At 45.3% G+C, this 12886-nt stretch overlaps 1 protein-coding gene across 2 annotated transcripts in view; it reads left to right on the forward strand.

Annotated features, from left to right (window-relative positions):
- The first annotated feature begins 515 nt into the window (after positions 1-515).
- The window catches only part of PSD3 (pleckstrin and Sec7 domain containing 3), a 268216-nt gene continuing 255845 nt past the window's right edge, over positions 516-12886 (forward strand). For both annotated transcript variants that reach the window (XM_040971307.1, XM_040971308.1), the window contains exon 1: positions 516-547. In XM_040971307.1, coding sequence (XP_040827241.1) covers positions 527-547 — 21 coding nt within the window. In that variant the 5' untranslated portion in view covers positions 516-526. The remainder of the gene's footprint in view (positions 548-12886) is intronic.

Below are 12886 nucleotides of genomic sequence, written 5' to 3' on the forward strand. Positions count from 1 at the left end.
CTCCTGGCAGGACCCGAGGCCGGGCCCCCGGAGAACCTGTTTGACTACCGGGACCCCGGGATGGGCGGGCCGGGGGGGCGGCCCACCTCGCGAGAGGAAAGATCGTGGAGAGCGCCTCTTGCTTTTCTCAGGGTGGGACGGCTTTGGGAGGATGGAGACAAAGCAACAGGCAGGTTTCCGCTGGCCGGTCGGAGCTCGGACGCCGGAGGAGCGGCCAGGAGCCGGGGGCGTCCCCTCGTTCCTCCCCGCCCCGTGCCCGGGCGCCGCCCCTCCGCCTGCGTCCCGCCCCCGGTGTGTGGCCGCCGCCCGGGCCGCCTCCGCCAGGGCCGCCTCCGCCAGGGCCGCCTCCGCCCGCACTTTGACGTTGCCGCGAGGGAAGGCCTCGGCCGCCTCCGCCAGGGCGCGCGCCGGTCCGCGCCGTCGCCGCGGGGCTCCCCGGCCGCCTCCCCGAGGTGTCCGCGAGTCCCACAAAGGGCGCAAGGGGCGCCCGCAGCCCGGGCGGCCGGTCCGGCGCGGGCCATGGGAGATGGAAGGAAGCGGCGCCGCGGTGAGGCTCGGGGACGCGAGGGGGGCGTGCGGGGCGCGCGGCCGCTCGGGCTCCCGGGCTTTGTGGCTCGCGGCTCCTTCTGTCCTTCCCGATCGGCTCCTGTGTGTGCCTTCGCGTCAGGTCCTGGCTACTTGTCCTGTCGGCGCTGGGGTTCTTTGTGTGTGTGTGTACGCTCAAGGGCCAACTTTGTGGATGTTGGGGGTGAAATTCAGCCAAGCCCCGGGCGCTCGCTGTGCCTTTACGCGCCGAGAGCCACAGAGCCCTGGAGGTGGATCTCAGCTTGTCCTGCCCGGCCAGCGCCTGGTGTGTGCGGACTGTCGCGTTTCTGTCAGGAGGAAGCACAAAACAAAAACAAACTCACAGAGATGGGAGGCTATGGGGTGTAGTGTTCCCCGTCAGCTTCCAACTCCTCCCGTTTGATGGACATTTAACCGTCTTGGCGGATGGCAGCCGCACGTTTTGGCAAATGATGTTATGAAGTTTTATTATTATTATTTAAAAATTTCTTTTTCTTTTCGAAAACGGGTTGGCACAGGTTGAGTGTTGCGGGTTGACTCGATCAGATGTAGAGTGGGCAGACAGGGCAGTGCAGTGGGGCGCCGCAATTTCGCTTCCCTGAGCTCTGGTCCCCCGACGGCGGGATCCTGCTGGTTCCAGAACCACCCTTGAGTGGGTCCAGGTGTAGGGCGCAGGGAGCTCCGGAAAATTCCCGAGTGGGATTCTGGCCACTGAAGCTCCTGTTCATTGGTTGGAGTCAGCCCCGGGGTTGGCTGGGGAGCTTGCTCTTCAGCAGGATGGAGAGCCGGTGATGGTGCAGCTGGACCATGCTGAGGAGGGGTGCCTGGCTGTTTGGAGGGCTGTTGGGGGAAGGGATGCCCCCTACAGAAAGAGAGAAAGTGCGCCTTCTGTCCTTTGCCCAGATGCTTTTTTCCATCTTTTGGTAATAAATCCCCAGTGGAAATTCTGGAGAGATGCCCTGTGTTATTCACACACTCAGACACTTGTCTGGTGGTGCGTTAATCTCAGGTTAAGAAGTGGCTGAGGCAGAACCTGTGTGAACATGACGATGTGTGTGTGCTTTGGCGTCCACACCCGCTGGGGTTTTGTTGTCATGGGGCCATCATGAAAATAGGCAGCTTTGGATGTGGGTTGGATGAGGAGATGAGTAATGGAGGGTAGCCTTCCTGAGTTTTAGGTCAGAGCATAGACACGGTGGATGTGAGAAACGATGTGACCAGAGTCTGTTCCTTTTGTGTGAATCGGGCTGGAGTCTAATTCTAACCTGGAACCGCCATGTTGTTGGTGTTCCGTATATGTAAGAACTGCTGCCCGACAGTTTGGGCTAAGTATGTAGGGCCTTGGTTTCCCTGCGGTAAGAGTGGAGACATTTGCGCCTTAGATACAACCTTTCCATTCACAGTTAAATCAGCGTCACTTTCCTTTAGGGAATTCCAGGATCCAAACGCAATTCTGCATATCATTGGTTCCAAGTTGCCCAGGTCTTGCCAGCCTTTGCTAGTTGTGATGGCATGGGCAGACTCAGATGTGCCACTATAAACAATTATGGCTGCATTATTTTATTTAAAAAAAAAGTTTCTAAGAAAAAAGATACTGCCTTTTCCCTGTGTCCCATCCTTTCCCAAGCACCAGTGGAGTAGGAGTGTTAGTTGTGCCTGTTGCAGTCTCCAGTGGGGAAGCGGGAGCATTTGCAATGTGGAGCTACCAAGTGCCTCTTCAAATTACCAAAGTTTTGCACCTCCCACTAGAAGGTCTAACTCACAAGGTTGATAATGAACCTTTGCTTGTGCTATCTTATTTACATAGAAATAGCACATGTTTCTACCGTTCTTGTTTGTTCTACCCTAGCAGAGATCTTTCGTTGTACCCAGAAGGTCAACAGACTTAGGGCCCTGTTGGTGCACAGTGGGCCGGGATTTCCTGGACATTGCTAGTACACCAGGATACGGCGGTCGGTCATAGAGCCGTTTGACTATTGGTGACCCTCACGGTCCCTTCCTTTATTTGAAGGCCAGGTTTTGACCAGGGCAGACCTCTCATTCCTGGGCGGGGGAGTGGTGGGTGGCAGGGGAGGTTTGCTTAATAAGAGCAAACATCTGTGCAACCACTCCCTCTTCTCTGATTGTCAGTCACTGAATCAATAATTTGTGCTAGTTGATTGGTATTTTCAGAAGATTCTTCTTAGAGTCAGGGATTTAGGGTGAGAGGAATAGTCAACACTTTGACCCGAGGGGGGATGCATTGTGTCTATTCCCATGTGGTGTTTTTCATGGGGAGTCATCTATTTCCTTTAAGTTTCATCCAGAGTTCTGACTGTGGCAGTATGCTTACTTTAAGTAATGTGATTCAAGCGTGATGCGCTGTTACCATCCTAACTCATTTTTACGGAGTTCTTACACCAATTCCCCCTGCTCGTCCCCATGACAACCCATGAGGTCAGTACAGTCATTATCTCCATGCTGAGGCCAAGTGAGGTTAAATAATTGATTCAGTACTGCTCGGCTAGTAAGTTGCAGAGCTAAGATTTTTACTCCCCAGTTCAGTTTTCGTGCTATCATGCTCTTGTGTCCTCCAGGTTAGTATTGCATGTTGCAGAAACTGAACTTTTTGGCTCCAAGAGTTTAGTTTCTTTGGGTTTTGGAATCTGCAAGTTGGATGACTAACTCATCCGCAGCTATTATTTTATATATTTGTTGACTCAAGGAGTGGGACCAGGATTGGCACAAGAGATGAAAATTGTGTCATCGACAACAAAAAATAAAAACACATGTGTGGTATCTAACTGGATTACTTTAGAACCACATGTGAGAAGGTCCATGAAGGAGTAAGCAATTATTGATAACACAAAATAAAAGAGCGTAACAATTTAACATTGACTGTAAGGCTTACGTGTTTTTATTTCTGATTACATCACGTCCCAGATGCGCTCCAGACGTTTCTACACAGAGAAGGCTGCTTTCCCTGTCATCATTTGAGCTGGGGCTTAGTGATGGTTGTGAAAAGGGGTCTGAGACAATAATGAAGAGGATGGGGAATGAGCCCAGGGCATTCATAGGAAGATCAGGCAGCAGCTGCTCCCGTTTCTCTGGCCTTCTGTTCCCTGCCCTTTGCTAAGAGCAAGTGAGTTACAGCAATGGAGTGGCTTTGTTCCTGTGGCTCTTTGGTCTGTGGACCAAACAGAAAAATGGGAAAAAGCAGCTGTAGTTTCTGTTGTTTGTCCTCAAGGAAATGATTGGTTAAGGTCCAGCGGAACTGCTTTTCTCTGCACTTAAAAATTGACATGCTGTTTTGAATTTAGTTGTTTTTTTTTTTTTTTAAACTCTTAATTCTCCAGGAAGTTATTTGATAGCCCCAGCAGAGACTGAGTCACAGGGCACTGGGAAAGGAGAAATCTAGGTGTAAGAGCAAGCCACATGGAGGATGCAATTAGATACCTGCTGCCTTGATGGTTGCAGTTTTTCTAGCAATGTGTTTGGAAGAACGCTGAGAAGTTGGCAGCAGCCTCTGCGGTCTCCCGGAGCGTCTGCCTGACCTTTCATTGTTGTCCCTGTAAGCTCAAGGCAGCGCTTATTGGGAGAAGCAGGAGGCTGTCTTAGATCTGAAACATGTGCTGTCTTAGCTTGCACCGCCCTGTTCACCTCTGGTGTCTCCAGGGCGTCTCAGAGTTGGGTGCCCTATGTGCTGATGCTTGCAAAGGAAAACAAAACACAAAATAAGCAGAAACGTAACTTCTTTCCATGGCCAGTACCTCAAAGTACAGATATCATTATGCTATTCCTCATTTGTTCACCACATACTGGGTAATACTATGGTTTGGATGTCACTGCTACAACTCAAACATGGGAAATTTAATTCCTATTATGAGATATTAAGAGGAGGTCATTTGATCACGAGGACTCTATACTCATGAATGAAGCGATTCACTTCTAGATTGATGGGATATCTCAGCAAGGAGCTGGTTGAAAGAACCACTCTTGAATATGTCTCTCCTGGCATCAGGTGCCCTAAGTCATTTCTGGATTTTGGAGATTTCCTACCAGCGGGAAAGTCCTGACCACATGTGGTCCCTCAACCTTGGATTTCCCAGCCTTCGGTCACACACACTGGAGTGCATTGCTGTTACCACATTCCTTGTTATTGCTGAGTCAGATGCCATTGCGCCGACACGTCACATTTCAGCCATCCACTCCTAGTTGATGTGTTTTTTTTCCTTCGACTTTTTGGCTGTTAGAAATAATGGTGCTATGAACATCAGCAGTACATGTTTGCGTGGTGGTATACTTATCTAGGAGTGCAGTTGCTCGGTGATAGTAACTCTGATGCTCAAGGCAAGTGGCACCTTGTTCACAGAGGCTGTTCCATCTCACTGTCCCCTCAGCGGTGATGGAGAGTTCCCTTTTCTCCACATCCTCACCAAACCCTTCTTATTTTCTGCCTTTATCCGTGTGTGTGTGTGTGTGTGTGTTGGTCTCTCACTGGTTGGCATATCCTAAGTGACCGATGACGCTGAGCATCTTTATGTATTTGTTGGCCTTCAGTATCTCTTCCTTGGTGAATTCCTATCCAGATTCATAGCCCATCAAACACCATTTGTAAGTCAGGTTGTTTGTGCATTTTTTATTACATTGTAAAGATTCTATTTTCTAAACACGTATCTCTTATTAAAGGGATACTTCTCACGTATGCATCTTTTGCCATTCTGTGAATTGTCTTATAATTTTCCTACCTTTTGAAAAAAAAAGTGAGGGTTTTTTAAATTATTATTTTAAACAAAGCATGAAACAACAGAATCTTAGACCCCTCACATCTTTTAAAAGTTCATGAAAATGCATGGTTGGAGAAGCTGCTTGAATTTCAATTTGTTGTGTGAAACAGCATAGGTGTTTCTGTCATTCTCATTTTCCATGTGCTTTTCAAAGAGCTTTCACATGTGAGGGCTAAAGCCTTGAAGTTAGTCCACAGCATGTTGAGTAAGATGATGTTTACGTGTGTATAGCAAATATTGTTCTTCTTGTTTCTGGTTCAAGAAAGAATTTAATCTTTGCCTGAGCTGCTGGAGTGGACAGGGAAGCTCTGCAAACCCCCCAGAGCCTTAAGGGTACAGCAAGGACATCTGAAAGCCATTCTCCAGGGACGTTTATATTCTGAAATGGTGATCTTCTCAGGGATTAAACAGAGAACTGCTTAGAAGGACGAAGAGCCCCTACCCAGAATACTCATCTTGGACTTTTTTGGATCTAAATAGCGCTTTCTGAAACTATCTGTAAGAATCACCTGATTTTAGATTTATTGTGCCATCGGAAGACTGGTGAATGGAGGGATTTATAAACACCTCCTATGATTTAGAATGTTTGGAAAACTCTGATCTGACTTGGGGATAATAAAGACCTGCTAATGGTTGCTTCTGGAACTTAATTCTCTGCCATACATCTTCTTTACGGGGGGAGACTACCGGGGGAAGATCGAGCCAGCGTATCCACTTGACGCACTGTGGCACTGGTCTGATCTGGGGGTGAGGCAGCCCAGATTGCCTGCCCGCATTGTATGGTAGAGGCAGTTTACAACCATTTCAGCTGCCAATGATTTTGAGTTGTAAGGTTGCTACCACTTTCTTTTCCTTCTCTTTAAGACATGTTCATGTTTTCTTACCAGTGCCCCAGCCCTGGAGGCATCCCAGAGCTAAACATCTCTCTGAAACTCAAAAGGAAGAAAAGAGTGAGAAAAAAAAAGAAAAAGGCTTACATAATCTTTACACTTGACTTGTCTATGAGGCTGATTATGCTCTCCTAAAGATGTTGGTTAAGGTGAAGTGGGCAGGGGCAACTCACTTGTATATATTCTTTTTGTTTGTTTGTTTAAAGATGTATTTCATTGATTTGAAACAGAGAGAGAGGTGCGCTTCCCTTCACTGACTGACTCACCAAGTGTCCACAGTAGCAGAGGCTGGGCTGAGCCTAAGCCAAGAGCCAGAAGCTTCTCCCTGGTCTCTCAGGTGGGTGTGCTAGCAGCGAGCTGGGTTGTAAGTGGAGCAATAGGAACTTGAACTAGCATCCATGTAGGATGTTGCATTGTAGGCCGTGGCTTAACCTGGTGTACCTCAAAATGAGCCTCTGTATATCCTCTTAAAGGATGTCCTATGTTACCAAGAGGCAGTGGTTAGAGTATGGCGCTGAATTGCAGTCTGATTTGCATGCTGGCTATGTCATTATCTGGCTGTGTCACTTTGGCCAAGTTTTCTTTTAAGGTCTCCATTCATCACTGTTTTCATTGCTTGGTGGAATACCTCATTAACACTTCATGGTTGGAAAGGGCTTTGATCTGTATGTGACTGACAGCGAGTAGATGGTGGGTGAAGGTGAGTTGGGCGCTGTGCCTTGCTCCTCTGGATGGGGAGGTGGAATTCCTCAGGTCATGTATGTACTAAACGGTGCTGCTATGTTTACCTTCTACTGTCACTGCCTATAAGTGGAAAATTCTGGTACTTTGTGAGCCACTTGGGCACATAGCGGCCACTCAGGAAAGGTGCAGAGAGTGTGTGAAATTCTGTATCAGCTAGTGCAGTAACCCTCCCCACGACTCAGGGATGGAGGCGGTGCACGGACCCATTGCGCTGAGTCAGTGGGGTAGAATTTGCAGAGTCAACAAGATTTCTTGCCTTGTCATATTTTACTCTTGGCTTCACTGTGGAGTCTTTTTCTGTCTCCTGTTTTGGGGAAAGCATGATTTTTTCCCCACACTTTGCAGTCAACATTCATGGCTGTTTTCCTGATAGCTCTCTTGAAAATGATAACCTAGGGCATGAAGAGAAAAGGAATGCTCCCGTGAGTTTCCTCATCCTGCTGTTTGCCTGTTGGCAGAAGCTTCTGATAGAGGCAGATAAAGTCATGGCGTTTGTCTGGGGTGATGTAACAGTCTCTGGGGTCTGTTTCATTCCTTTCATTTCACCCTGTTGTTTTCATTCTTGATGTATTTCTTTTTTTTCTTGATATGGCTTATTAATAGAATGTCAACTGATGGATTTTTCTGTTGCAGGGTCTTTTTTGGGGAAAAAAAAAATCCAGTAAAACTCAGCATACTATTATAAACTGAAGCTTACATAAAGATATGTAGCTTATAGTTAAACGAACTTGCTGGAGCCTGGCGTGATGCTCTGGAGGCTAAATCCTCATCTTGCATGCACCAGGATCCCATATGGACACTGGTTTGTGTTCCAACTGCCTGCTTCCAACTAGCTCCCTGCTTGTGGCCTGGGAGAGCAGCAGAGTATGGCCCAAAGCCTTGGGATCCTGCACCTGCGTGGGAGACCCGAAAGAATCTCCTGGATCTTGGCTTTGGATTGGCTCAGCTCTGGCCATTGCAGGAATGAACCAGTGGATGAAATACTTTTCTCCCTGTCTCTCCTTCTCTCCGTAAATCTGCCTTTCCAATTAAAACAAATATATCTTAAAAAAAAAAAAAAGAAGTTGCTAGACTTAGAGAAATTAAAGCTTAAATTTTGGAAAAGTATTGAAAATATATCTGTGTTTAGTATGTAAGAAAATGATGTTTATTTTATAAAAGCATTGTGTATTAATGTGACTCACAGAGGAGTTAGAGAATGGTAATTGCTTTCTTAGCTTGGGTAACACATGAGGGGATTCCAAAATGTTTGTGAACAAATGGAATTAGAGGTTTATTTTGATGTGCAATTTTTGGGAATCCATGCTTAGTTTTTTTCATTATACACATTTCCCACAAACTTTTTCAAGTCCTGTTTTACATGTCTGCATCATTTTATAGATAAGTTTTATTTTGCCTCTATTTACTAAAAATAGTTTACTGAAAAAAGCCTTTGTCAGTAGAGTTCTTTTGGTCATTGATTGTTTTCCTTATAAAACACTCTATCTTTCATGGTGAAATAACTTGTTATACCTCTATTTTATTCCTTTACATAATATTTGAATTTTGTGATTCCAGTAAGAAATAAAACCAGCATAAAACCATTTGGGGGCAAATCAAGCTGGTTTGGGTGAGCACTACCTCTGTGATGGGGGCGAATATCATAAGCTTGCCAGTCTTCATTTCTAGTTGTGAACATCAGGTCATGATGGATGTCAACCTGCATGTTTTATAGGGTAACTGTTCCTCCTGGAGTTGGTTGCTGGTAATGAACAGACAGACAGACAGACAGACACACACACACACACACACACATTCTAATATATATAAAACTTTAGGAACAAACGGTATAGAATATGAAAAACTAATGTTTAACGTAAAGAAAATAAGACGTGCTTTCCAGTCTTTTTAGAATTGCTTTTAGCTCCTATCTGCCTCCTATCACCTTGCTGCGCTCACAGTTAACCACTCCTGAATAATTTATTTCTGCATCTAAATGTTTGCTGAAATTGTTTTCCTTTCCTTTTACCTGGGAGATAGTCTTAAGTGCTTCTGAAATGCGGTTTATAAGTATATGACTCACAGTGCCCATCTACAGAGCCGAGTGCATTACCCGAGTGCCACCCAACAAGAATGCTTTTCCTCTGTCTTGTCCTTGAGTGTGAAAGTTCACTGAAAATGGGTTACGCCCAGGTTTTATACATCATTAGAACACAAAGTACTTTGGACTGTTCATCATCATTTCTTTTTTGTTGGGAGAAATCAAAGTCCATGATATCGGCTTCTCTTCACCCGCTTGCGGGAAAGATCTGTGCAGTGTGACTCCTGCTCTGGTGAAGCAATACCCAGGGTTTTGAGAAAACCAAACACACCTGCAGTGTTGTGGAGTGTCTGTGTAGAGAGCCTTTCTCTACCATGGATTAGATTTCGTATGCGGTTAATCAAATTGAAACAACTTTGCTTTTCTATGCCTGAGTATTTATAGGCATAGAACGACCCATTTGAAAGTCAGCTCTTTTTAAAGAATTCCTGTAATAGATCATTTGTAGCTCTATATTTTTATCACTTTTCCTTCATTCTTATATTCATTTAACAAATGTTTCTTAAGAATAAGGGTACAGCAATCCACAAAATCGACAAAACCAGAATTTCTTGCTTTTGCAAGGGAAGACCAACTGTGTGTGTCTGTGCGTATGTATTGAATATACGCATGCCATGAAGTCTTCCGGGGAAAAATCAGGTGGAGGAGGGAAGTTGGGAGTGGGTTGTTTTGTGGCTATCAGAGGGGTTGGGGGGGTGGGCTCTCTGAGGTCATCTGTGATGAATGGTCTGAAGAAGGTGGCACAGGAAACAGTGAGTGGAAGCTGTGGAGGCAGAGCTGTTACTGCTGCCTCCCAGGAACCAGGGAACCAGTGTGCCTGGGGTTGGGTGGGCAGGGAGGAGGCTGCACATCATCCCCAGTCCTGTGGCTATGGCAAGGAGTTTAGGTGTGACATGATCTGCATTATGGTTTTAAAGCACATGCCAAGGGCCTTGTCCCACGCTCAACTCAAGTGAGGAAGGGCCGAAGCAGGTGACCAGTTTGGAAATGGTTGTAGCAACCAAAGTGGCTTGGATCAGAATTGTGTGTTTTGAAGGGAATGTGTGAATGAAAAAAATTAAGAGTGCCTTGCAAAGTATTAGTCTGTGAAGTTTGAAGAATTATGTGGCTTTCACTGAGATGGGATGAAGCTGGTTTTTAGGGGAAAAATCAGTTTGGTTTTGGAGACATCTCTTTACAGTTGGCCTTATCTGTCTGGATTGTACAAGGGGGATCTAGGATACAGATGAATATTCAAGAGTTGTCACAATATGTAGTCTGGATGAAATCTACATTATCAGTGGAAAAGAGATGAGATTCAGAACCAAGAAAAGGGATTCCTTCCACACTGAGATTAGGGGACTCCAAAAAGAAGCCAAGGAGGAAGGGGAGCCTGCACCAGTGGCGTCTTCGGAGCCAAGGGACCAGACGGATGCCAAAGAGGTGCAGATGTTCCTGACAGATCAGGCAGTTCACCTGAGGGTTGAGTGTTGGTGAGCCTAGTAATGGCAGCATTGGCAGTAGGGCTCACAAACTGATCAGTGAAGACTGGAGAGAGAGTGGAAAGAGAAAAATGGAAATAGCAAATGAAGATACCTGTTCCAAAGACTTTTACTGTAAAAACAGGTTGATAAGTGAGTTGGAGAGATGGGCTCAAGAGATGTTCTAAAACGGGAAAATTAGCATGTTTCAATAGCTACAGAAATGACAAGAGCAAAAATGAATGATTCCTAATGTAACAAGTGGCCATTCCAAAGAACTTTGGGTTAAGTAAAAACAGCCAAAAATCATAGTTTGCTATTGTAAATACTGCTTTTGTTAATAGTGTTTTTTTTTTCATCATGAAAAATGGGTACTTTTTCATACCAACCAAATATACAGAAGCTTCTCTTTTGCCTGGGTTTTTAAATATGTGATTTCGTCTTTGGTTTGGATAGTTTCTGCTCATCTTACCCAGCCTGAAGCAGTGCCTGGTTTTGCAGGGCTACACATGGATCCACATGCTTTCAGTACCTGGTGGTACAGATCTCCCAGCACTCTACGCATGTGGGGAAGCCCATTTTCAAAGAATTTATATTCAGTCAACCAAATGCATTCCACACATGTGGTCCCATGTCCCTGCTTGGCAACCGTGGGGCAGCAGATGCAGAGTCTGGATGGTATGTGGGTGAGCGGCTGCTTCCCAGATGCCGCTGTGAAAACCATGTGGTGACATTGCTGAAATGAAGGTTCCGGGTCTTTTCTTTTGTCTGGGATGGGGCCTAAGATCTGCATTCCTGCAAAGTTCCTACGTGATGCCAATGGCGCTGCTGCACACTCTCAGGGCACTTACCAGGTGCTTTGGAGCTTACATGTCCTACTTCCTCTCTCCTCTCCTGGAGGGACAGTATCCATCCGCTGAGTTCTTACTGATGTCTACCGAAAGGCCGTCCACACTCAGGTGTTTTCTTTAGTGACCGGGTTCTTGAAGAGACTTGAGGACACCCTCATTTGTGTGTCTATAACGAAGACCATATTATGAGTGTCATTTAAACACATACACTGCCTGTCACTGGTCAGTACATTTCCAGGCCATTTTCTGAGCTTCTGAGCATCTTCTGGTGAGCTTTGGGGCTACAGGCAAGGGACTCAGGCTCAGTACAAGTGGGCTCAGCTTTTTACAGTTCTGCAGGCCTGTTTGCTAAGGCTAAGCTTTTCAGCAGACAGTTCCTTCTTGGGCTCTGTTGGCTTTGCTCATGAAGGGCATGTCAGACATTTCAAAGTCATCTCCTATGAGCAAATTTAGTCAACCTGTGAAAACTCAAGTAGATTGTTTAAATTCACCAAATGTTTTATTAGTTCATCAGGCGGCCCTATGTTGGAAGAAGTACTTATGAAAGAATTTGGGGGCAGTGGCTGTTGGGGAAAGAGTTTGAATTTAATTATATATCAACTCTAAAGTTTCTTATAAGTTCTATATTTAGTTTTTGTTATACTTTCAATCACATGTCTCATCCTAAATTTAATTTTCATGAGACTTATTTTTAAGGATTGTCTGTGTGGGTGCTGTCCAATAGAAACATGATGGGTTACATATGTAATTTTGATTTTCTAGTACTTAACATTTAAGAAGTAAGAAAAAAAGTGAAAGTATTTAACTTCATATATCAAAAAATTATCCCTATGTAATTAGCATAAAATGATAAATGAGGCAGTTTGTATTCTTTCTTAAATACAAGTCTTTGAATTCTGGCATGTATCCGGTGCTCACAACACACCTGTCATTTTTCAGGTGCTAAGTCGCACGTTGTGGCTGCTATATTGGAGAGCTCAGTTTTCTCTGCAGAACAGGTGCAGATGTAACAAACAGTTTTTTTTCTTCCTTTATTTCATGATTCTTGTGAATGTCAGCATATGATTTGCCATCATGATGATATTTATGCTTACTGAAATATTACAATTAGGCTGGAGTTTCATACATTAATCTTAAGGTCTACCCAAAAATAGATGTTACAAGTGTGCAAAGAAGAGGAAGATTTTGGTTGACATCAGCTAATGAAGTAAGGGCCTACATAAGTTCAAAGCAACTGGGACTTTTAGAAAATACATTTTAGTCACATTATGTAGGATATTTCACGTCCTGAGGGCACTCGTGCATTGCGGTTATAACGGGTAAAAGCTGACAGGCACCATGCCAGGTACTTACCATCCACTGTCATTTGACTTCCGAGGTCCCTCTTAGGTGGATACAATCGGGACTCACTTCTTACAGATGGGGAGTTACGTAATCTACACTGAGTCCCAGAGTGAGCGATCAGTGCACGTGAATTCTGGGCAGGCTCGTTGTAGAGCCCACTGCGTTCACTGTGTGCCAGGCCACTTCC

The sequence above is a fragment of the Ochotona curzoniae genome, unplaced genomic scaffold, assembly GCF_017591425.1.
Source record: "Ochotona curzoniae isolate NIBS_2020 unplaced genomic scaffold, NIBS_Ocur_1.0 contig_21, whole genome shotgun sequence".
NCBI classification, from domain to species: Eukaryota; Metazoa; Chordata; class Mammalia; order Lagomorpha; family Ochotonidae; genus Ochotona; species Ochotona curzoniae.